This window comes from Semicossyphus pulcher, unplaced genomic scaffold, assembly GCF_022749685.1.
Source record: "Semicossyphus pulcher isolate SPU_LCO1_2020_fin unplaced genomic scaffold, fSemPul1.0.p SCAF_22, whole genome shotgun sequence".
NCBI classification, from domain to species: domain Eukaryota; kingdom Metazoa; phylum Chordata; class Actinopteri; order Labriformes; family Labridae; genus Semicossyphus; species Semicossyphus pulcher.
The window spans coordinates 3,857,556-3,884,491 of NW_027211696.1; the positions used below are offsets into that span (position 1 = coordinate 3,857,556).

Here is a 26,936-nt window from a genome sequence, read left to right on the forward strand (position 1 = left end):
CAAAGAGAACGAAACCGAGATCTTCGAGATTAGCACTTTAAAACTGTAGTTTTTTGAAGTTATGGAACAGCTTGTGATGCTAAAGTGACTTCCTGTTTACGGTGTTGGTGGCTTTTGATTGATTTGTGCTACAGATGTTTCCTAGCCCGCTTACATCTCTATGAAAGTCTTTGCTATTCTTTGAAGCTTAAATGATGCAACACAATTCAGTATCACTTGTTTGAAACTAGCTTGGTTACATAGAGCTTAGAAAGGTCATTTGTTACAATGTTACAATTTCGTATAGCAGAGCGACGTACATCTGAGAGTTAATACAACACAAGCAACGATCAGGACAGGAGGGAACAAAGTCAGTAAGAGCCAACAAACAGCTTCAAGTGCAAAGGGTTAAGGTCGTCAATATCATCATCTTTATGAACATCCTCAATACCATCATCATGAACATCATCAATATCATTAATTTGCCAATAGCTGTCCAGTCAAGGAGAGCAGCAGCTCTAAAATGAAGGTCTTAACTGCAGATCCAACATCCTCAAACAGTGTCCTTATCAATTTCCAGGCTGTCAAAGTTACTCCACATTGATGTTGACTGAATCTTCCGAAAAAAGTATACTGGCCCTAAAGGCAAACTTCAGGGCTTCCACGAAGGGCTATATGAGGTCTTTGAGGCAGGCCAACATGAGTCTTTCAAAGATCTTCCAACATCAAAGCCGCTCTGTCCTGTGATCCTGCTTTTTGAGGACTGTGGGAAAAGAAGACGGGAAGAGGTCTGGTGAATGATGCCTTTAGTGCCCATCTTCAGCATCATGCAATAAAAGCATTTGAGTTGTTAAACAGCTCCTTGTGGATCACTTGTAAATCCAGGAGAATATTCAATATTCTTTTAATAGTCTGTAGCTACACAAAGTCTTCTCTGTATCGCTGCCTTTCCATGTGAATGTGGTTCATCCACCCGATTCTCTCAGCTCCTGCTTCGTCCACTTCTTTTCTGTCATCCTCTCATGAAGCGTAAATATGATGCGATGCTACATACTCTGTACTAAAACCCTGCTCTCTCTCTCTCCTTCCTTTCGTCCACCTTTCCACTCTGCGCCATGTGCTTGTGTAGATTAGAGCTGGCATTTTGCCTTCAGAATACCCCAGTTGCGCACTGCAAGCACGAGTGTATGTCCCAAGCCGAGGCCATCCGTAGGTTAACTGAATGCAGCCTTGAGCCTAGCCACCAAGGAGCTGTAAGCTAGCTTGGCTTGGCTAGTTCTCCATATAACTGTAAACCTGAATCTCCGAGCCCCTGGTTTTGTCTCGCTTTGCAGAGTCCGACAAAGAATTTGAGAGGCTTTTTTCTCTCTCTCTCTCTCTCTAGCTGAACGCAGAGGGAAAGGTGCTTTAATAGCCTGCAGGCTCTTTAGGTGTCTTTCCGCACTCAGGTTTTGATTGCTAGCCTAGGGACTCAGCTGTATTAACATAGTTATCTCACTACACCAAATGCCTAACAGCCCTCAAAGCTTTCTGAGCTGTCTGTCATGCCTCTTAATTTGCACCATAAGCAGATGAGTTGAAAAAGGATCAGAAATACCTGAACAGTGGTCTGACTGCGGTGATTGAGGACACAGACTTATAGCAGAAAGGTCACATTGGTAACTGTAGCTTTAAGCTCTTACCAACACTATTTATTAACATTCTGCCATGCCATATTCAGAGACAAACTCACAGTATATTGAACTTTCATTAAGTTTGACTATTAAACAAGCCAAGTGGCCTCATTCTTCTTGTGTTTGATTCAGGCTCTTATTTTGTTAAATGATCTCTCTCTGTGTCTCCTTCAGACTCCCACGGGATGGATCTGTTTGCGGTCGCAGTCCACGAGTTCGGTCATGCCATCGGCCTGGTCCACACCTCAGCCATGGAGTCCATCATGCGACCCTACTACCAGGGTCCTGTGGGAGACCCTCTGAAGTACGACCTCCCCTACGAAGACAAGGTCCGCGTCTGGCAGCTCTACGGTACGAGGGAACAACTTCCTATGTGTTTAAAAAGAGAGACGAGGGGAAATTAAATTAGTCGTAACTATATCAGAATTCCCATGAATAAATCGGGCCGCAGTCTACAAAAAGTGCACACATAAAAATGATATTTCAGTAATTGATTTTAACTGTGGGAGATGCTGTCAGAAATGAAACAAAGTGGCCATTTAACTATGAAGGTCGCCTTGTAAATGGATGTAACAGCATGTATGACATTTATAGGAGGTCGATTTTTTTTCACAGGCTTTTCAAGTCAATTCTAAAACATGTGGACAAGCTGTTCACCACTTTTCTGCAACTAGCCGATTCCTGTCTTTATACTACACTACATACTGGTCAAATGAGCTGTAGATGTTTTTGCCTCTCCTCTTCTCAGAGTGTTTTTTGAGACCGATGTTACCCACATCTGCATTCACAGAATCTTCCTCGGCTCCTCTGACCATGACTCATGAGCCTGTGCTGTTATTATGTGTTTCTTGGTGCAGTGGTAGAGACAGACGTTTTCTAGTCACAGTTCAGCAGAGTGAGGAAACAGAGGCCTCCTCATGCAGGAAGCAGCCAGTGAGTTCTGCAGAGCGAGACATTGATTTAATGGAAACATGGACGGAGTTAATTGGAGCTCGTTATGGCATGTGAACTATCACAGCATTCACTGACAGCGGAAACGGTACAGTGATGAAAGAGAGTGATGATCATGAAGAGAAGTGTGTGGGTGAACAAAAGGAGGAGAGAACGACAAGATGTATGTGCTATTTTCTAGCACAGTACGGCGAGTAGGAAAGAATTAAACATGTTTGTATTAATTTAAGTTCACGTTTGACCTTCTAGGTGTCAGAGACTCAGTGTCCCACACAAACCGACCTGGCAACCCGTCCCAGACAGCTGAACCTCCCGTCCTGCTGGACCTTCCTGAAAACAGATCTACTTTCCTGTAAGTACATGCGAACATAGTTGTGATCTCTTACCTGGAAGGGGAAAAAAACTACTAATATAGCAACATACTGCATAAAAATCCTCCAACTCAAGGACTCCACCATTACGCCTTTATATATTGCAGTGACCTTGCATCAATTATGTTCCAATTTCTTTGGATGTCCATTCTCTAAATCATTTTCAACGTGACACCCTCTGTGCTGTCATGTCCAGGAGAATGCAGCAGAAAGATATCAATGAAAAACAAAAAAATGACTCAACAGAAAACCCGTGTTATCTGGACACGTGCTGCTCTTTGATGAGTGTTATGACGCACCTGGCCAAAGGAGACATTCATGTGAACATTTTTAAAAAGCAGCTCCAGTCATGTTTTGAGACGTATAAAATGCTCTGCTGGAAATAATAAATTGTGTCCGATATGTTTTTTCTGCAAATACATTATCATAATGGATCCTCCCGAGGCATCTCCTCCTTCTCCCTCATTGAAAGTTCCTGAACCTCCATAGGCCCCGCCCACTATGCACATTTCCAACCGCCCCCTCCGCCGCCCGCCCTGTAGCTCACCTTCGACTCTGCCCATCAAACTCAGAAAGCTGAATGCTTGTATTGAATTTTGCTACGTTAGCTTCTGTACGCTACACAATGGCAAGTGGTATCGGGTATCAGGCCGTATCAGAGCTTAAGTGCTCATAGTCATACTCATAAAACTACGACGAGTACCGCAGCCAAATACCACCTTAAGGCTTGACGTTAGCCTCCCGTTAGTGAAGCCAGTAGGTGGCGAAGGAGCACTTTTCAGATTTCACGGACAGCACGTACACTCACAGCCAAACTGAAGCTAACAGAGAGTAACATAAACATTAAGGCAAACTAACTTACATATTCACGGACGCACACAAGATAAAAAGAGTCCGTCAGTGATCACTGATGTCTCCGTAGCAGGTGCAGTAAACAAGTCCGGGCATGTCTCCCTCCCTGCTGTGTTTCGGGGGATGCGCTGTGTTGTGCTTCATTCAGGTGCGCTCAGAAATGAGAGTGTTCATCACGTGATCTTTTCTACACTATGTGTGGTACGTTGTGTTATACTGAAATCCACTGAATGTGTTATAGGTTACAGGAAAGTAAAATGTGTGGCAATGTTTGTTTGTTAAGTAAAAAAAGAGTTTAATGTTAAAATGTCAGCAACAGTTGCATCATTCTGTCAATTAACTTTGCTACAGTCAGAAAGTGAGAAACATCTGATGACAATTAAATATGTTTTTAAAGTCATTATGAGAACTGTAATGATGTACTCATATCGGTACTCAGTATTGAAAAGTACCCAAATGTAAGTACTTGTACTTGGTCTGAAAAAAAGTAGTATCAGTGCATCCCTACTTTCCCTAAATGAACCAAAGAAGAGCAAAAACATTTCGCCTTCAGCTGTTGTCTGACTTGTCCGTCTCCATCTTCCTTGTGATTTAGTGCCAGTTTGTTCTCCTGCCCATCATTCACTGCAGTAGTTGTTTCTGGGGCATGATGTTTTTCCTTTCGTTTTTTATTTAGGCCTACATTTTTTCTACTCAGTAACGAATGTGATTTAAAATGAAACAAAACCTAGTTAAGTAAAAGTAAAATTACAGATTTCAAAAACTACTTACTCAATTACACTAACGCGAGTAAATGTAAGTAGTTACTGTCTACCTCTGAATGGTAATGTATTTGATGAATCGATCTCTAATTTGTTACAACGTTACTGAAAAAATGCATCAGCGCAACAATGTTATCAGTCAGCTAATAACGTAATTAGTAGTAGTAAAGTTAACATTAGTAGTCAGTAGTGATTACATCGCCGATGTAGTTGCCATAGGTTGCACATAATGATATGACCCGTCCATGAACAGGATTGGCTCCTCAGGTTTGTGACGTCTCAAACCCTGCCAGTCTGTTCAGCCTGTCCTTGGTACACTGCAGTTTAAAAGCACACAGGCCCAGACGTGGAGATGACTGCTGATGTTGTCCCTGTTATGTTTTGTAGCACATGAAAACCACCACATGGAGATGTTTACAAGGTTAAACAGTTGATTTTCCACTGGAGGGGGTCTTTAATGTATTCTGTGTTTTACCGTTTCTAGCTGATAGGAATAACACAGACCTAAAAATGTGACTGCCGTTTATCGCCTTGGATCTCATCGTGGAGAGATCCCTGTGTGTTATTATCATAATTATATTGTGATGGTTTCTTAATTTATCCACTTCCACCCTGAAACAATGTAATGAATCCATGCTGGAACACATGTATTGTAAAAAAAAATATTTTTTAGCTTGATAGGAAGTCATGAGGTGCCAACTAAGCAAATTAGCTAAGAGGCTGAGAGTGAGCTTGGGAGCCTGCCCGTCTAATTAAGTAATTCCCCATAGCATGCTGGGTGGCTATCAGGCTGTATTTTTTCAGATTACTGAGGATAATTAGACGTAATTTTGTCCATTTATGTATTATGAGTGTACGTACACACGTTCACACACAAACCACACAGCACCAATGTTAAAGCCCTTGAGAGGTCCAAAGAAAGGAATCATACAAATGTCTTAATCTGCGGGTCTGCGATTCAAATTAGTTTCAGAAACATGCACACGCGCAGCACTAAAGAGCACAAACAAAACAGGCAGCACAGAGGGGAAAAAAAGGGCACAGTGGCTGGATAATTAAGCATCTTTCGTTCCCCGGTTTCAGACTTTCCCTGCCTTCATTACTAATATCCCTCCGAATCCATCAGGTCGTGATGCGTGGAAAAGCTGGATTAGGTCTGACAAGGGCACCTGTACTGACCGATAGGCTGCGGTGTAGTGTTAATAGGGCTTTGAATAGAGACCTTTGTTGGTAATAGAAGGCCTGGCGGGCTCCCACTCTGTGCCCTGTAGTGCTAATGGCTTCATCATTGGCACGCTGGCCACGTCGGTGCTTTAAATCACTTAAAAACCCCGGGGATAAATGCACAGAGGGATCCTGCTGTGTTAGGCTGATGGCATCTCCTCTTATGTTTAGCCTGGTTCCACTCATTTATAAAAGCAGGCGCAAATTCACATGCATAAAATGAATTTTTAAAAAGATACAATTCAGAGAAATCAAGTAACAAATAAGCGTTTCTTCCTTTTTATAAATATGTCATTGGTTTTTTTCAATGCTAGGTTTTTTTAGCGGTCTACAGGAACATCATGGTGTATGGTTTTCAAAGCGTTAAAGTCCAGTTTGACACAAGAGGTTCTTGTTTTCCTCTTTCTTTCAATCTTCTCTTTTCCCCTCTCTCTTCTTCCCTCACATCTCTCCCAGGCTGGCGCGAGATGCCCCCGACAGATGCACCAGTCACTTTGATGCAGTGGCCCAGATTCGAGGAGAGGCCTTCTTTTTCAAAGGTACCGAGTCACAGAGGGACACAGACAGACGCAAAGCTACAGAGCGTTGTGGGGGGAAAAATAAAAGGAAATTAGCTAAATGAGCGGAAGTAAGAGGAGGGAGAGCGAATTAAAGATGGAGAGAGAGAGAAAGAAGAGGCACGAGAAAAGGAGAGTGTGGTGGTGGATGCAGACGCCCGGCTGAGCCTGTTGAGCCCTGCCGAGAGACTGCAGTCCAAAAATTACATCAGGCTTTCATGCCGGCCCTCTGGAGGAATGACCCGTAGCCTCTCACTGACAACAGAAACGAGAAGCAGACGCGCATGCCTTCAGCAGCAGATGTCTTGGCAAAGTATGCTGAACTTTAACTGACATTTTTGAACCCTTTTAATGTTTAATAGAACTTACAAGAGATGACATTAAAACTTTATAGATCATTGTTTGAAGCATTTTGCCCTTTGCATGTTGATTTTTCAGACATTTGAATACATCTAGATATGGATTGTGATTTGATTTGCAGTGCAGGTCTGCCCCCTAAACCTTAACACTTAAGACACGTCGCTCAGCTATCTTTTCATCGGCTCAGCTAATTAACAGTTCCTTTAGTAAACTCTGCTGAAGATAAAGATGATAATAGACAAAGGGAAAAAGTGTATGGCTCTTTGCACTTAAACCCACTTCAGTCCAGGAACACGTATACCTTGACTTTTTTACAATGCAAGTTTCAGTACATAAAGTCTTAATACAAAAATACCAATTAGAACTTAACCCATTAGTATTTTCTATGCATCCATCTACATTTGCGCCGTTGCGATTGTTCCTTGAGGGAATGCATAGAAAACAACAAAACATAACAGCCACTGGCGCCTTTATTATTTGTCATCTGCATCCTGAATAGCACTCATCCCCTGCACACTGTCTGCCTCTCATAGGGAAGTACTTCTGGCGACTAACGCGAGAGAAGCACCTGGTGTCTCTGCGTCCGGCTCAGATCCATCGCTTCTGGAGGGGCCTGCCAACCAACCTGGACAGTGTGGACGCTGTGTACGAAAGGCCCGGGGACCACAAGATAGTATTTTTTAAAGGTACGCTACCAGAATAAATCTACCTTCTATTATGTGATCACATCCTGGAATGGATTTTCTTTCTTTCTATCCCAAGTAAATTGTTATTTGGATTTTTTTAATATAGATGCTCAAATACACTATGTTTAATAAACATAGTTAATGCATACTGCTTTTAAATGGAGCGACGCTTGCAAGCTAGTTCAAGCAGGCAACTCGAGCTGCGTTGATTTCACACTTGCACATGCGTCACTTGACAAACACTTCCTCCTAATTTGGCGGTCTATTTAAGCTGCAGGATTTCCACTCTCTCCCTCTGCTCTGTCGTTGCCGCCGCCGCCCTGCACCAGTACTGTGCTCATACTGTCAGCCCCGCCCCCACCCCAAAATCCACCTGCAGGCCCCGGCTCGGTTAAGGATATTATGTCATCACTCCTCAAATTTCTGCTTGTAAAATAAATGTGCGAGGAGTGATGAGGTCGGAGTCAAACACAAGCTATGCTCTGCTGCTGCAACAAACATTTCAAACTATTACAAACATGAGTCGTCTGACTGAAACATGTTTTTAAAACAAACTTTAAAAGTCTGCAGGCCCACTCTATAAAATGCACGCATTAAAACTGCAGGATAAACAGAGACTGCTCACACCTTTCTATGAATATGGTTTGAACTTTGAAGAAAATTGTGAATGTTTTCTTTTTTGTTATTTAAGAAGGCAAAGGGGTTTCACATCTCATTTTCTAAAAGCAGTGGAACAGAATCAAGGGCACGTGTAACATTTAATATAAAGTGTAAAACAGCTTCGCTGGCAGAGAACGTTTCTTACTGGCTGCGTTACAAAGTTATGTGTGAATGTATTTTTATTTTAGGAGTGTCCTGCACTTTTCACATGTATCATCTAAAGTGCATACACTCTCTGCTGTGTGTGTATAAAACTATATATTGTTATATTGATTTTCTGTCCACCCTCTTCAGGTCTGAAGTACTGGCTATTTAAGGACAATATCGTGGAGGAGGGATACCCTCGTCCAATCAGTGACTTTGGCCTGCCTTCAGAGGGCGTGGACGCAGCCTTTGTTTGGCTCCACAACGACAAAACCTACTTCTTCAAGGACAACAACTACTGGCGCTACGACGACCACCTGAGGCGAATGGACCTGGGCTACCCCAAAGACAGCACGCTGTGGAAGGGGCTGCCGCCAAACCTGGACGACGCCATGAGGTGGTCTGATGGTGAGTAAAATGAAAACACTTTATTCTTCTTTTCTTGGCATTAAAAAAGATGATAATGACACGATCATTAACGCTTCTAGCTGCTTATTGAGGCCACAGTTGTTTTCTTTTATCCAGGAAATCTTCAGGTCCTCTCTCCTTGTTGGGAGGTGTGTTTGCCCTGGTCTGCCCTCTTCTAGTAGGCAAGACTCAAACAGAGGCAATGGTTGACTTCGAGGTTCTTTGAGCTCGGCAAACTGTCACATAGAGTGAAACCAGCCTCTCTGTAGGGAAACATATTTCCCCCCTTGTCAAAGAGATGCGTGGTCTCATTCTCTGTCACACGTTTGAGATTAAAGGTGAAGGTTGGTATGAAGGTTAATTAACGTTAGCTTTGCTTTGAAGCTGAATGTGTCAGTATACTTCAAACAAAGGGCTTATCAGATGATCAAACAATGACTGAAACCCCCGTTAGAACGGTGTAAACCAATTTTTGCTTTTTTTTAAAAACAGAGAATCCCTTTGGCAGCAGGTGGACAGATGTGAAAGCAGAGGAGCTTGAACACTTTTATTTAGACATGGTTGGACATCCCCACACGGCATATTCTGTCACAACCAAAGACTGTATAAAAAGATGGGCGACATGACAGCTCCCTAAAAGTGAAGCCAAAACATTTGGAGCGCCCCCTGCTGACTGGCTGCAGTATAGGTCATAAAGCCCGCCTCCTCCATGTTAACAGATGGGACATGAGTCAAACTATAAAATCAAAATACACGTCAAATACATTTTTCTCAAACGTGGTTTCTGTCATTATAGTTAGTTCTTATCATGCTGATTTATGTCCAACAGTTCATTTTTCTGACAAGTTTAAATTAGTTAATTGTTGTAAAAAGGATGATTGACAGCTCTGTTGACAAATACGACTCCTGCAGCCGATCTGTTCCAGATTAGCAGAGTGGAGGAGGAGCGGCGAGAGGAGACGTAACTAAAACGATCACTACAGTCATTGAAGTTTACATATCTGTGAACGTTAACCTCAGACCAACACAAGAAGCTGTTCTGCTGTTAAAGTCACCGACATGCGGGATCCTTGCTGTCTTTACCAGTGATTTAAGAGTGTTTTGGTTAGTGGAAGTGGCTACGGCAGCTCCACCTGCCACTTTCTACTTCGCAACTCTGGCTCCAAAAACGTCACCATCGCAAGATGGCAGCTCCTATCACGGGGGCTATTTTGGCTTCACTTTTTTACAATGAGAGCAGAGGGAGATGCGTCGTCCGCGTTTACTCCCAAAGCTATGTAACTGACTGTTCTCTCGAACGATATAACTATTAACTTTGGAGAGTACAGGCAGCTGGCGGACAGGACAAACACATCGACACCCTCTTAAAATAATGGTTTTTCAGAAAACACAAAAAACTGAACCAAATATTGAATATATGATATTTAATAATAATTTGACAATAGATGACTATTGACATACTAATAACAATGTCTGTCAATTATGTAACATAAGAGGAATAAATTACTTCAAATTTTTGAACATGCCTTTGTGACTGAAGGAATTTTAAACCTTCAACTCTGTCAACAATAAAGCATAACTAACAAACTAACTAAACATAATGCGTAAAGGCGTGTGCTCCTCACTTCTCCCTCCAGCTCTTCTTTGCTGGGTTCTTGAGTGATGCCTATTAATGTGGCAAATTGTCAAAGAAGTGATGACACTCGACGGGCATGATGTGTATAATTGACTGGAGGTCCTGGAACTTTCTCTCCTTGACTGGCAGAGCACATGGAAACATTCTGATCCATGCTATCTGCTATCGGCAATGAATTGGGCCCGAGGGACGTTTTCAAGGGCCCAATTCAACCACAGTGTTAGGGAAGTTAACAAAGAAAGAAATAACTTGAGTTTGGATTAAAACTAATTTCTAAAACTTTTAGATGCTTACATCTAATGTACATCTATGTACATAAGACCCTAGATCACATAGTTAGAAGGATTTTGTGGAATTGGGTTTACGAGGCTTTAAGCTACATCAGGCACAACAGGCATACTATAATACTGGTCACGTGATGTTATGATTACTAATATTAGGTTCAAGTGAGATTTTCATTGAATAAAAACACAAAAGTAAAGAGGGTCCTTTGTAACAGTTATAGTTATACACATAATTTCTAGCTGTTAGATTACAATACGGTATATTCAAATCTTAATTAATTAGATCATGTAACATGGAAAAAATGAGACAAAAACTGTAGATGAAATATTGTTTGAAAGACAGAAAAGAGTTAACAGAAAGTCGATCACTTGTAACTGCCACAGATTCTGGAGCCTTTCCACTCTTTGCTAAATGCTAGCTTCATGGACTTAGCTATTTTGCTGACTGAAAAGACTGAATAAGACTAAATAACTGTGCAATATTTATAGCCTAGTCTATATTATAGTAAACCTCATCACTTACCAACAGGGGACGAGCCCTGAATCATGGAAATAACTTCAGTGGCTAGGTAGATTTTCGTTCTTCTAGAATCGCATGATCTGTCAACAGGTAACGACATGCAACACGTTCTTAAAATTAAGAAACAGGTTCATTGTTTTGTTGGGTTTTGGCACCAATGCTTCTTAGAAAGGTTTGGGAAAAGATCATGTTTTGGGTCAAAGGGATGCTTGTGTTACTTAAATAACATAAAACACATGCCTCTTTGTCCTCCTCTGCTTCCATAACATGCTGCTCTAAAGTACTTGCAGATAAATGTATGTGAATATTTATTGTGTTCTGATACTTTTTCAATATTCTGCTATATAAATGATCTAAACTAAACCCCAAAGTAATCCTTCACCTAGAGTGAGATGGTGTTAGGAAGGAAGCCAGTGACATATTTTGACCTCTTCTGTCTTGATTAAAAATTGATTCTATACACATTCTGATTGATTATGTTCAATACACATGATGAATCGCCACCGTGGGTCTCTCGCAGTGATAAATGGCTACATTTGTCAGAGAGAAATAGAGCTGTAACACTCCACCAGAGCATCAGACCACTGGTTGCTCTGGTGTTTGCTGGAGCCTTAGGCAAGACCGTGCAATATCCTTCTCAGGGGAAATCCTCAAAGACGAGTGAATTACAAGAGAAAAATGAGGCTCGGGTGGAGCAATTATGCAAGTTAGCAAACATGGAGCTTCAAGCCTGGGAAGTTTTTTGAACAGATAACGATTTAAAGCATACTTCACAGAGGCAGTAAAACACCAAAGTATAGAATCACTTGAAGCCTTTTGAGACATTTAGAAGTTTGATTCCCAGGATTCTTGGTCTGTCGCTCCAACTTTTGGACTACTGAATGAACTACCATTAAATTCCAAACAGATGTATGTGGTCCCTACTTTAGTGATCCTTTAAAAGTTCCTCTTACACCAAAATGAAGTTCACATTTGTGATGTTGATAGAAACCTACAGGAAGTCATATTTCCCTGAGGATGAATCATATATTTCATATATAATAACTTTGGCGATCCTCTGACTTATAGCATGACACGGCATCATCACTGGGTCAAGATTTGCCCAATGCTTCAAAAACCAGTTTAGTGCTAATCAGAAAGTGTTAGCATGCTAACATGCTAAACCATGACATTAATCATTCTAAGCATTTAAAGTGCCAACAATAGCATGCTAGCGTTAACATTGAGAGAATCTCAGCATGTTAACATTAGCATTTAGCTCATGAAGGAACCCACACTTACTTTTAATGATTGGTATAAATGTCATTAAAGCTCCTGCGAGGAACTTTCAGTTTGTGTTGATTTTGGCGCCCCCTGTGGACAAAGCCGTGCCTCTTATCTCTTTGCTGATTGTGTCCTGTACATGCTTAAGTGGTGTTTTTTAACAACTCATCCTGCTTTCTTTAAAAGTCAGTTTTTGCCAGAGAAAATGTAAACAAAGGCAGCGTGCAGTTAATCACTCTGTCTGACACCTACCCCCCGCCAGCAGTTTCAGGCATTAAAAATAACTATGGAGAAATAATCAGTCTTGTCGCTGATGGTCTGGTTTGCTTTTGTAGGTCATATAGAGCCCTGTTTCTCAACTGGTGGGTCGGGACTCAAAAGTGGGTCGCGGATGTGTGCTTGAAAAACTAAAAAAGTTGTGGCCAAAAGTCGATGCTGTGCTTTTATTTTGAAGGACATGCGTGGAGTAATAGTGTAGTTGATTCACACTCAATGTATCCACTGATTGGGTAATCCGGGCTACAGGTACATTTACATTGTTGAAATCTTATGAGCCCTACAGTAGTTGCATTTATGTTGCACTTTTTTAGTTTATTCCTGTTGGAAAAGGGCGGCTAATGAATGAACTGTAGAGGGAATATGCTCTTCTTATGCACTGCTACCTGCTGGTCATTTTGGCTATTATACTGTTGTGTTGTGTGATGTGGACATACTGTCATGTTTCGTTCCGTCTCAGGGGCAAACTGCACAGATTGTAATTTAATACATTTGAGTGGTTCATGCAATTTCAGAAATTTGGGTCGTGATTTTTCATTAAGGAGGTGGTGGGTACTGAAAGCCGGTATTAAACGGGCTGAATTATGGAAGACCGTAGTATTGATAAACTCTGACATTATCGGTTCTGCTTTCGGTACTGGAGAAATTAAGAAATACATTCCCTGTTTATTATTGCTACGATATTTATAATTGCGTAGTCAGTCACTGAAGAAGCCTTTCGGATGAGAGGTGAAACGCAGAACGTCAACCAAGTCCAGTTGCCTTTTGGAAATAATCTTAAAATTACCATGACCTGGGTGACTGAGAACCTTCACAGACATTATTGCGGAGAGAACAAAACGTTCAAAAGTGTGGTTACTCTTCACCAGAGTCAGTGCCGACAGTGCTCACTGCCACAAGTGCAACAACACTTTTGCTTGTAAGTGCAGAAACACAAGCAATCTGTCCAACTGTCTAAAGTGCATCATATACAGGCAGAGAAATGCACCGTTTTCCACTCCCTAGCTCGTAGTTCATCACTTCTTGCCCCATCTACGTCGGGTATGCTTGCAGCCTACCTGTCCGACCCCCAGTCTGTTCAGTGTGTTTCATAACCAGCAAAAAACTCCTCATAGGAGCTTTAAGTACCATTATAATGATGTTTGGGTTGGATTGCATGATTTTGCACCTCGTTGTCAGTCAAGGAGTGTTTTGTGTATCAGTTATATTGTTCATCATGTCTGTTTGTAAAGAAACTTGAAAAGACCTCCAGTGCTTATATTTTCTTTACAGTTAGTTCATACAAATAAGGCAAATATAAGTCAAAAGCAACAGACTGTTTGCTTAAGCACACGGTGAAAAGGTGTAGATTAAAAATGTATTTATTAAAGTTCAGTTAAAGTTCTACCTGTCGTAGATCTAACATGTCACTGGAGAAAGTGCATTCAATTTAAGATTCATTTTCATCCATGCAGTGCCTCTGTCATAATATTTATTTTGATTTAATGTGAGTTTATTTTATTTTGGCAGTCTCCCTGCTTGTATCCGTGCATAATATTTTGTTGGCATAGCTGCGGTATGCAGATTAGAGGCACATTTGCATTTGATTGTTTTTTTTTAAATGTGTCAAAATATTTTTTTAACCTTTTATCTGTTATTTTGACGTGGCACACATGCTCCTGTGGTGCCAGCGCTCGGCTCCGCGCGCACACAGTCAAACACATTCAGACCTTGGAGCTGGCCCAGTGTAATCACAGCAAGCAGCTCCACTGTAGCAGCTGAGCGTCAAGGTCGCAACCACTGTTTCCATTCACAGCTACAGCCATCGCAACGCTTGTGTTCAACTGACGAAAGCTATTTGTTTTATAGACTTTGGGCAACTTTTTCTTTCTGTTAGGCTGTTGTGTGTTTGTGTATTTATGGGGCATTTTTATATATAGAAAATACACCAAACTAGCCTGGTAGTCCTGAAACCTGAGGCCCCTCTCAATGGCAGCCAGACAGTCTCTAATCCCCCCTGCAGTTTGTCAGAAAGCTCTTTCCCTGTCAGGTGTTTAGTGCTCTGTGTTCTGTCTTGTGTATGTATGTGTTTGTGTGCGTGTCTGAGGCCAATCGAGCAGCCCCGACTCCGCTTCACCCCCGGCCGTTATCACCACAGAGTCTGGAGGGGTAAACGTGGACACAAACACACATACATGGACCACAGGGCCTGAAAACCGAAGCCACATCAAAGTCTGTTCTCTGTTTGTTTTCGCCGACTCAGGGTTAAAAAGAGATAGAAACACAAGGGGAGAAAGGAGTGATATGACAGCGAGGAGAAGAGAGGAGATGTGGTGACACCTTGTTATGAACACAGAACAAAAAGACCGAGAGAAATACGGGAAAAGAAGAAAAGAAGTGGAATCCAGCCAAGAGGCGATATGGGGACACTTGAGGATGAAGAAAGATATTAAAGACAAGGAGGAAAAAGAAAAGGTATTAGAGAGATAGATGGCTTGACTCAGAGGACAGATAGAGAAATCAGAGGGACAGAAAACAGGCAGTAAAACCTCAGAGAATGGTCGCTGTGGAGGGAAAGCGGAGCATAAAGGGTAGTAATGTAGCTGTAATGATGATACTAATATTTGCTGCTTAAGTCAGTCATGCTCCCAGGAATAGAATAGCCCGCTGGCCATGGCAGGAAAAAGGTAAAAGGAGAGGGTTACATAAGGGTTATGTCCACTCACCATCCATGGTTGAACAAAACCTCTGCTACCATCTCATAGTAGTTATTCTGGAGTCCATATCTTAAAGGGCCACTGTCTTGTCTGCGGAAAATGAAATTAAACTGTTGTTTACAAAAGCAATATTTGGAGGAAACACAAGAGGATATGTGGAAAGTAGTACCTCGGTACCACTAGCTCAGGAGCAGTGGGTGCACGGCAGTCATGATCACAGCAATAACAGAACAAAGCTCCGGCATTCACAAATGAAGCAGTCCTCTCACTTGTATTGAGCGATGGCACTGAACATTTTGCAGGGAACACTAGAGACCATTGAGTAAACCAAAGTTCAATGAACACACTAAAACCGACAGTCACAAAATGATGTTTGATTATTCCATGTAAAAAAGCTTTGAACTATTCCAGTATCTATTTTTGCACAATATGTCCACGAACACAACGAGAGACAAACTTACATGCCAAGATAGATTTATGTAACATAAACATGCCTTTTAAAAGATCAACATACGCTTCCTACACCGTGCAAAATAAACAATAGTTAGGTTCTGGAAGCTGTGACAGGTATATTAATTTAAACATTATTAAACATGAACATGTCTTAGAAAATAAACATAGCCTACCTACACCTGTCTGTTATGCTGGGGGCGAGAATCTCTCTCTCTCTCCGGCCGGGCTGGGGTTTATTTTTAGCTCGTTTCAGCCGGACTAAAGTTCATTATTAATGTAGCATAATAAAAAGTGACGTTTTGATGCATTCAAAGACATTCCGTAACCAAGAGAGTGCGCGGGAGGACATGTGAGAACACGCAAGAGCTTGAGAGACAGCCACGTTAACGACAACTATTCATTTTAATATCCAAATATCCATTTTTTATTATAATTCGGTTATATATTGGAATTCAGAACATTCATTGACAGCCCTTCTGTATTGTAGGGGTGATGTACTCAGTCTTGCATTGTGTGATGAATTCGTTTGACTCCAACCAGCAGTTCGTTCTGATAAAAACAGAATGATATGAGGTCGCTCACAGGCAATTTATTGGTAACAAGTTTGAGAAAATACTAGCAAAGCAGTATGTAGCGAACCAGCAGAGGGCAGTCATTAAACACACCATATCCATCATCCATCCATTATCTATACCACTTATCCTGTTCAGGGTTACGAGGGGGCTGGAGCCTATCCCAGCTGTCATCGGGCGAGAGGCGGGGTTACACCCTGGACTGATCGCCAGTCAATCACAGGGCTGAAACACAGAGACAGACAGCTTTTCACGCTCACATTTACAGACATTTTTAGAGCCACCATGAACCTAACAAGCACGTCTTTGGACTGTGTGAGGAAGCAGGAGTACCCGGAGGGAACCCACGCATGCACGGGGAGAACATGCAAACTGTGATGCAAACCGGGATTTGAACTATAGGAACCTTCTAGCTGTGAGGCAAGTATCACTAAATTGTAAAGCAAATAAGTTAATGTTAAAATGGAAAGGAAGTAGGGAAAACATATAGAAAAAAATGGCTAGTAATGGAAATTAGGGTCAAAGGGAATCATTAGCTGTTTAGCCAAAGGTGCCACAATGTTTGCTAAATACTACAATGCCCATGGTTTCTAGGAAATGGCTTATATTTTGGTAGAAATGAAATTGTCTGTTTGTGACAGGATGTTTAAGATATCATTCATCCTGAGTAAATGGGCACAGAGCTAAGAGCCACAGACTGTCGGGAGAAAGGTAGATTCACATGTTGTTCTTTTTTTGTCTTTTCATTGATTTGTTGACAAGAAAATATGAGTATTGAAACATTGAACTCTCAATAACAAATAATAAGGAAAGTCCGTCAAGACAAGATATCACCATAAAGTCAAAGATTTGATCCATTCAAGTGTGGTATGGGACAACAGCCTTCTGTTTAAATGTCATCATCATCATCATCAACTTACTCAGCATGGCCACTTTATTCCTCTTCACTTACATAACCTGAAGACAAACTGTTCTCGTGCTGATTCAGGAGCTATTAGTCAGGAGTTGGTGACATTTGATATTTAATCACCTCTTTTGACAGTTTAAGACTTTAAGTCTGTGCAAAAAAGAAAGAAGCCTGTGTGACATTCAGCCTTTTGGGCCTGGACTTCCAATAATAGTGATAAATGGATAAGAGCAGTGACTGTGTGAGTGTGTGTACTCCTGGATGTCTATCTTTGTGAGGATCAAGGTCAGTTCTAGACTCAGGGAATGAGGACACTTTCAGAAAGTGAGGATATTAAGGTCAGTCCTGACTGCAGAGGGCTTCAGAGGGCTATTCTGGGACGTGTGTTTGATAGTGAAGGTTTGAGAGGAATGAACTATGTTACTGCTGGTCCTCATTTAGTGGCACAAAGTGTGCTTCTGCGTACTGCAGAGAATACCTTATTTTAATTCCAACAAGCTGTAGCCTGACTTGAATATATTCTCATGATTATGAACAGGAAATGGACTCTTCGAGGTGTCATGAGCCTTCACCCATTTCCAAGGAAATACCAGCGCCGCTCCCGTTTCACATTTAAGCATTTTTATCATTTGTATGCATTAGGGACACCAGAAAGAGCAACAAAACACACACGACTGGACTTAGGTACAGGCGTAAGCGCACTCCAGATGCACAGAGGGAGCATTGAGATCACATTAAGAGGTGGCCTGGGACGCATATGGCCCCATTCTTGTAGCAGTGTGTTCGCTGTGTCCTGGATCACAGTGAAGGACCGCCTGCTCCCCGTATACAGGATAAAGATTACGTTGAGTGACAGGCCGCCTGCCTCTCATTCTTGTGGGATTTAATTATTCTCTGCTTTGTCAGAGGAGACTCTTTGGTTTAATTATTTCCCCTGTCATTACAAGCATGTGAAGACTATGCATCTCATATTGATGAAGTAAGCTACTGTGCTTATGTTTTTTTTTTTTACACTATTTGTGCACAGCCTCCACATGCTTGTAACTACCTATCATGGGTATGTTAATCATGCAGATCTCTTTGTATGAACTACACTGAAGACTGGAGTCTATAAGTGTGAAAAAACAAACACTCACTGATAAACCACCGAACTGTGAAGGTAAATTAGATGAAACGATTAGAAAATGTTTTCATGTCGTATCAACATTTTGTCTTTACTCGCTCCCTCTCTCGGCCTTCCACGCTCCCTCTCTCTCTCTCTCTCTCTCTCTCTGTGAGTCTGAATCAGCCTACAACTCGTTTATATTGTTTATAATGTAGACTATGTGGGCACATAGAGCTGGGTAGCGAGATTGGATCATCAAGGACGCATGTTAATACCAGATGTAAACAGCCTCAAAGAGCAGACATTGCAGTCACATGTTTGGCATTTAAGGCCTGAAGAGGAAAGAGCTGTTTCCTCACAGCTTCACGCTGGTAATACATGGCTGCAAAATCATTTACTAATCATTTATTTTATTTAGAAAGTGAATCATGAACATTTTCCATATTCTTTTGTAGATATTCACATCAGGGGTCAAGTCCTTGGCAGCAGAAATACCAACTGAAAGCTTCTGTTCTTCTTTCATATTTTCTCTCTCGCCGTATTGTCTAACTTCCTCCAACACTTCAATTACATAATACATTAAAAAGTGCATGGCTTAAACTTTTTCAACACTGTGAGATTCATTTGCTTTAAACACAAAAAATTAGCGACTGCACAGTTCATGGCGAGTTCAACGCCATTAACGACAAGAGAACATTTCTCACTTCACCGGAGCTCTTTTACGCATTAAGCCTTTAATCAGTTTCATCAAACAGCATTCCAGCCATTTGTCGAGCCACTGAATGAGCCACAACTTGAAATGACTGCACCATATGAGGAAATACTACAGTACTTTTTTTGTATTGAAAGCAGTATTTGACATGTAAAAGCAGAAAACACGTTATCGTCATTCACAAAATCCCTTCTGATGAGCAGCGGACCTGTTTTTCATAACGGCCCACGGTGCATTGTGGAGGCCTGGATGCAGCAAAGTGGTATTTGCATCACAAACACACGCGCCGTTTGTTCTTCTGCGAGGACGCATGTGGTATTTCTGTGACTCTAATTAACTGAGGTACCCTGAAGTGAAAGGACAGGCGCAGTAATGTGTGTGTCAGTAGCAATCAAGTGACACGGTGCAATTATGGTGTCAGGAGAAGTCCAAGAGGCGTTGCGCATACACACACACACAGACCCCCTGTACAATGACGCAACCTCTTTTTATGTACAGCCCGGGACAGATTACGCACCAGTCTTAAGAAATACATTTAATCTAAGAAAAGAAACAATTACAGTAATGCAGAATCTGCTCTGATTCTTCTCAGAACAAATTAAGTCCCTCTAACCACCCATCTCATTTAGGGATTGTTTATGCACTCTCTAATGGTGCTCAATTATGCTGCCTCTTCCAACGTAGGTGCTCCATCCTGCGGCTATCACTAGCAAAGTTATTGGCTACAACTCAGCTATCCTGCACAACAGCCAAGTATTTACGGGATGCATCTGCCACCTTCCATTTGGTCCAGATCATCCATCAGAGTACCTAGTTGAATCATCGCCATCCCACAGCAACCAACTGCCTCTGAGAAATAAAAGCTTGTGACAACACGCGATGGCTGGTGATGCTGATGTGTGCCAGCTCTGCGGTTATTTTCATACGGAGAGAGTGAAGGCTTCCATCTGAGCTGCAGGCATGCCAACTGCTTATCAAGTTGTTAGTTTTAGACTGGTCCACTCATGTGGCAATAAAGTAGGAACTCTATATTTATGCTTGTGAAGAGTTGAGATGGTGAAAAGGAAAGATTCAACATAACTGGAAACATGTTATTTCCAACTAGGGATGCATGACATAGTTTTATTTGCCAATATCCGATATGCCGATATTTTACAACTCATTTAGCCGATTACCGATACCGATATTTTTTTCCCGCACACCTAATTGCAGAGATTATCAACTCTCTTCTGTATTGGAATTATCGTACAGTATAATGGTGATACTCTTATCACAATTGTTACAACGGTCGGGGTGACGGGTCTTGAGATGGTTAATCAAGTTTGTAGTGTTGAAAGACTTTGCCTTGGCTCCTCCTCGCATCACCGAAGCTGAGCAGTCATTGCAAACAGCAGTTTTGCTATCTATTTCGGACACTTTGAAAAACTTCCACACCACGGACATTTTGGCTTCTAACTCTCTCATGCTGCAGGTAGACACACATGACGTCATCACGCTGCGCCGCGCAGGTCTTCTTCGCGCCTGGGACATTGTGCCGAGGTCGGGCCTTTAATCAAGTATGCAGCAGCCCATTATTTAATCGGTTAATTATATCGGCGTGTTGGCCGATATCCGATAGTTCATTTTTAAGCCAATATCGGCCGATACCGATAATATCATGGATCCCTATTTCCAACAGAGTTAGAACTCCTTCCCCTGTAAGTTGCATTCCCATGTTATGCTAGTTTAATGGCTTACATTTCAGATCAGGGTCTTCTTTTAAAAGTCATCCTTGGCTTGACTTTGCTGTCACATTGATAAAATGACAGGACTCTCCGTGATGGATGTATGGCTCTACATTCCCGCTCATATGGATCTTTTGTGAAACCACCCGGCTTGAACAGCTGTACTGTGGGTTGGGAAAGTTGGGAAAGTTGAAGCATAAACATTCTGCCCCCTGAATCCTGGATTAATTAAATGAATGTGCTTCATGTTTTATGTTCTGTGCTTGTTGTGTATTCCAGAGCAGAGAGAGAACAATCCTGTCATCTTGTGATTAGTATAGCACATCTTGTATTGCAGTGTCCCTCGAAGGGGGGTGCTAGTACCAAATGGGGATTGGTTGAATTGAGAGACACAGACAGTAATTTGTGGTTCTTCTCCCCGTGCCATTCCTGACCCGAACACAGATGTAATGGAACAATTGTGTCCCACCAGTGGCGAGATCGTGGATGTGCCCAGACCTCTGCCTCGCCATCAGCATCAAGATTATCTATAAAGAAAGAAAACATAGGAAAAAATGACTGATTGGTTTAATCGATGCTAAATAACAAGCTAAATTCAGCTAGCAGGCTAGCAGAGAGGCTAACAACATCTTATGTTTAGTCTTATTAAGAATACAAATTGGGTGGATCATTAACTTTCTCCTCATATGAAGTCGCCGTCCATGGAAAGCATGACAAGTAGCACAAATGTGTTCGCAAGTTGAACCAGCTTAGAACTAGAACCAGGTTCGCATTGGTCGAGAAGGGGTACTGGAGGTACTTTGGAAAATTCAAGAAAATGGATCAATGGGTGAAACATGGCAGCAATACGGCCAAAAAAATACTGAAGAGGAAGTGAAAAACAGCGAAATCACAGCCTGCAAAATACCATCAAAATCAGGAGGAACATAATGCTCGTTTGAAACCGTCCTTGGCTTTGCATTTTATTGCGGGGAGAGATGAATCCAACAATTTGTAAAAGCCAGCACTTTTCATAAAGTTTGTTGAGTAAATCAAACAGTGATGGCCCAGCGCTGCAATGTCTCATTAAAAAGGCTGTCTGTAAACCCTAAAATATTAGCTCTGTTCAAAGGGTACTTGGCTGAAGAAATAATTTAAAGGGGGTACATTATTGAAGACAGTTTGAGAATCACTGCTTGTATTTTGCTTTGATTCTGTTCTATTTTGTACGAAAACACATAAATATCAACGCTCCCCTTTCTCTCCCTGAAGGCTCGTCCTATTTCTTCAAGGGGAAGGAGTACTGGCGAGTGCCGGGCAGTGACATGGAGGTGGAGGCGGGATTCCCCCGCCTCATCGCTAAAGACTGGCTGCTGTGCACCGAGATGCAGTCGGACTCTCCGGACACGGAGCCCAAAAGCACGGAGACGAGAGGCAACGTGCACCATCACCCGGACCACGCGGAGAACGGATACGAGGTGTGCTCCTGCACCTCTGACACCGCCTCGCCTTTAGGTGCCCGGCCCTCCCCCTCTCCCCTGTGGCTGCTGCCACCTCTCTGGACGCTCTCGCTGGCCCTCCGCTCTGAACCGCTATGATGCCAAAGCACGGGACAAAGTTCCTGAGCTGGTTGGTGGAGGGCAGAGGACTCTCAGCGGAGGCAAAAACTGGAACTTTTTCTTCTTCTTATATCATTTGGTATCTTTTTGGGCTCATTTCTGCTGTTATTTATTTAACATGTTACTTGGTGGGCACTGCCAAATTAAGTTGTCATGTTATAGGCATCAACCCACTCACAATGCTTTAGTTTTATACTGAATGATCACACTGCATCGTCTCTGCAAAACCTTATTGAATGCAATTATATTCCAATAGCACCAACAGGTATTTGTCTTCATGAGCAGCAGGTTTACAGCAACACTTACTCACTTTAGGACCTTTAAAGTGACCAAAACACATTTCGCACTTAGCTGCGGTGGTCTCTAGACATTTAGATGGTTCAAAAGAGTCTCTGCCTCCATCCTAGTGCTATGGAGGTCAAAATAATTTAGTTTTCTTCAACACCCATTTGAAAATCTAATTGTCGCCATCTTCTAGTCAAATCTGTTTACAACAAGGTCTGTTAGATTATCTGTTAGAAGAACAGGGACACTGTTTCTGATGAAACACTTTGCTGTACTTTCTATTCACCTGCATCGTATTGGGATTCCTCAGAAACAGACATAAATCCAAATCTACTTCCACGACAAGATAGAACCAAAGCTAACTGAGCAGACATACAATGAGGACCTGACCTTTTAATAGACCCCAGCATCCACGCACACACGTCATCCATTTAACGGAAAAACCTTGTAACAAGAAAGACTGTTCTGGCTCCCGCTCCTGCAGAGAGCGTCTGTGAGAGCTGTGAGGACGGATGCGCGAGTAGGTGGATGGCCTCCGTCGGCATCAGGTGAATCCCCCGGCTGTGCTCCGCGGTGCTGCTCGTGTTTGCATTTCCACAGGTTCGTTATCCTCACCCTCCCGGTTCGGAAGCATTCCCTGCTCTTGGTTTCGGTCGTAACTTTTGTATCAAGTTCAGATGATGTGATATCTCTGTTAGTCTCACATCGAGGTCATCGAGTTTAAAGAGCCTTTCTGTGACTGCTGGACGTTTCTTTCATCACTTTTAGCTCTTTCTGACGACCACAGAGCCCAGATTTATTCTTGCTGTAAAGATATATTTACCTATAGACTGATATATTTGAGTTGAAAGCTTCTGCAGTTATTGCAGAACCAATCGGACTGTGTATATTTTAAGCTGTGTTTTATAATGTAAAATATTTTTGTACAAAAAACGAATAAAACAAATCTGAATGACTCTTTTGACTGTGTGTTGAGAGCACTTGAGAGTACTCGGTGTGTAATTATTTTATTGATACTGACACGGAGCCCGGCCTTGAACGCGGATGAAGGTAGCGTGACAGCTCGCAGACACCAGCCGGGAGCTGCTCTGATGTTCTCCTTAAGCGTGTTTCCTCTCATGATGGTCAGCGCTGTCGATCAGGAGCGGCAAACGCACCGTGTCAATCAAGCCGCACACACTCTGAGAGGCTTTATGAGCAGATTTACCGGCAGAGGATTAAACAGTTTATTTCTTGAGGAAGGAGAATCAAAAAAGTGATGTTACCCGATCCAGAATTATTCCTCGGATCAGAATCTGATAGATGACAGGATGAGAGGCCTGTTGAGTCTTGGTAGACAATTTGGCACACTGACATCACTCTGAAAGTTAACAGACTGACATTTGTTGCATCGTGCTTTTTAAATTAATGATTCAGACTCAAATAGAAAACAGGGATGTTGTGTTTTGCTGCTTCATAAATAGACTTCCTGAAATCACATTTAATGTTGTGTTGTTGCAGACTTCAGTGCGTGTGTGTGTGTGACTTACACCCCTACAAACACACAATGAACACCACAAACTGACGCTTAATTAGAGTCCTTATCACACACAGGAACAAACACACACCGTATCTTCGCAGGTGTTTGTGCGGATGTTTGTTCTACCCAAAGGCTGCAGATGCCCCCCCCTCCCCCTCCTCCCTCCCCTAAAATAATGCACACCCTGAAGCTTCGCTCTTTTTTGAGGTAAAATGAAGTTTAAAAGTTTAAAAAGTCAAGCCTCAATCGCCTCCGTTTCTGCCAACTGCAGCATTTTTCCTTCCCTCCTCTTGACACACTCGAGCGGTATTAATTAACTGGCGTGACTCGGCAGCCTCCAGGAGAGCACCTGCACCCAGGGGCGCATGCAGCAGAGATGGGTCACTTTCAAGCAGGTATGTTCTCTTTCACAATGAGACGTGTTTCATTGAGTTACATTGGAAATATAAAGTTGTCATTTTGGAAACACTTTTACACTGAATATGCTTCTTCTGTGGCACTCTCACTGCTTGAGTCTCCAGATGGGCCGGGCAGAACCAATCAATCAGTCCGTAACTAAAATATTCAGGAGTGAAGAGAGCTTGCAAAATGGAGAACTTGGAGTAGGATGATTAACAGGAAGAGAGCGTGCAGAGAGAGGAGAAGCAAGCGGACACATTAATAGACACATACCAACAGACGAACTGAAGAAGTGGCAGGCAGGGAACAAAACCCCAGAGAAGGACAAACAGATGAAGAGATATAGACACAAAATGAAATGTCATCCCCACAGAGACAGTGGCTGAGATAAAGAAGCAATTTAACGGTAAGTATATAATCCACAGAGGAGATGGGAGACTGTGTTCTCACCGTAGCTGTTCATACAGTCTGTTTATAACAAATCAGGCCTTATTTTGACAGCTTTGACCATCACATCTATCTGTTATGGGGCGAATGTACTCAGCAAAGTAACTGCTCGGATCAGGGGACAAGGTGACAGCTCTAGATTAAGGTCAGAGATAAGCAGACAGTTTAAGAACAAGCTATTTGCTCAGATCATATACTGTTTTATTTTGATGTGAAACCTGAAATGAGGTCATCCTGAAATGTTGTACTGGTGTTAAAGGAGCACAGCTGCTGTCAGTCAAAGCTGGTGTTCTCTGTAATCGATAGAAGCAGGTATATTTGAAATTGGCGCCATACAGCTTGTATAAACAGCTTGTGGTTTCGCTCATTCTACATTCCTACAACACCCAGCGTGCATTGCGCCCCTCCCTCTGAAAGGAACAGCCCAGTGTCTGGAGTGAAATATTACTTTCCCACCTAAATTTAACGTGTTGACGCAGGTTTTTCAGAACGAACAGGTTTAGTAAACAGTGAAGATGTTACGGTGGAAAGAGATTAGCGTGTCAACGCGGGTTTTGTGTTCTCATTAATGCCGATAAGAGCCGAGGCGATAATTACCTAGGTCTACTGCAGAGTCATTTGACCCGGGTCTGACTGCCAATTGTAACCTTTCCCAATAAGCAAAAAAGCTGGGTGTTAGCGGGTTTTCTGACCACTGGAAAAGCGGCTAAATACTACCGTTTTCCAGTCAAGGACATGATCTTTGCAGGCAACGGCTCAGAGCGGAACAGAATATGAAATAAGACGAGAATATACCTGTGGATCGTCTAAAGAATCTTCAGGTCTGCAGTCTACATTTCAAACCTGACGATTTTGAACGAGACATGACATCGGAGGCGGGCGTCTTAGATTGAGGAAGTGTAGTTTAGTGAGCTCCCTGGCATCCGCCAGATGACGCTTTTTACGCAGTCTGGCGGAGGTTTTCCAGGGCCCATTGGAGAAGCGGATAGCATACTCCAAAGGCACAGAGACAAATTGCTTTTTTTTCTACCATAATGGCGTTAGCTCCCCATAACAGCATGTTAGGTCTGAGGTTGAAAATCAGCAAACTGGCCCTTTAAGCACAGGAAAAGAACTACAGCAAGTCAAAGGTTGGTCTGTAAACTGGATGGATGTTCACAGTTTGGGTAATACTTCCACACATCGCTTTTAGTTTCACCTAAAAATACCAAATTAATAATAATAAGACCGCTGGCTCTGATTTCTTTTTATTCAGCTAGTTTCACAGCTCCAAGCAAACCTAATGACTGTTATTAATAATCCTTAAAATTATGATTATGAAACTCAAATAGTGATAAACACAATTATGCTCTGGAATGGCATTTTTTAAACAGCAGTCTGGTACAGAGAACTGAAGCTACTCCTGTTCAGACAGATGCCGAATGTCACACAGAAGAAGCTACAACCAGAGAAGGGCAACGCAAAATCCATCAACTCTGTTTATGAGTTTGATTTGTGTGTGTGTGTGTGTGTGTGTGTGTGTCTGTGTGTGTGGGTAAGAGAGAGAGAGACAGAGAGAGAGAGAGAGAGGAGGAGAGGGGAGATTAGTGCTCTGCAGTGATATAAATTCTGAACCACGCACTCTATCAGACTCTCTCGCACTCTCTTTGTACTGCTGCTAGTTTGGCTAACCCCCCCCACACACAAACACACACACGCATATGATTACTTCTGTGTGTGTGTCTGTGCAGCCTCAGCCCACTATAAAGCGCGAGGTGTTGGTCAGAGGGGAGACGAGCAGCTGTTGTTGTGGCTGTCCGTTTTGCATTTCTCCTGTCCTCCCTCACACATCAAAGAGCGCCGAGCAGGACCCCTGAAGTTGGCACGGGTGCAGAATACACAACACAGACCTCTAAACACCTGACCAGGAACAAC

General features: G+C 42.4%; 1 protein-coding gene across 1 annotated transcript in view; it reads left to right on the plus strand.

Annotated features, from left to right (window-relative positions):
* Nucleotides 1–23,586, plus strand: part of LOC138602007 (matrix metalloproteinase-17-like) — a 90,846-nt gene extending 67,260 nt beyond the window's left edge. The window contains exons 5-10 of the mRNA XM_069673368.1: nt 1,827–2,003; nt 2,853–2,955; nt 6,268–6,350; nt 7,262–7,414; nt 8,369–8,626; nt 22,026–23,586. Coding sequence (XP_069529469.1) covers nt 1,827–2,003; nt 2,853–2,955; nt 6,268–6,350; nt 7,262–7,414; nt 8,369–8,626; nt 22,026–22,351 — 1,100 coding nt within the window. The 3' untranslated portion in view covers nt 22,352–23,586. The remainder of the gene's footprint in view (nt 1–1,826; nt 2,004–2,852; nt 2,956–6,267; nt 6,351–7,261; nt 7,415–8,368; nt 8,627–22,025) is intronic.
* Nucleotides 23,587–26,936: the final 3,350 nt, after the last annotated feature.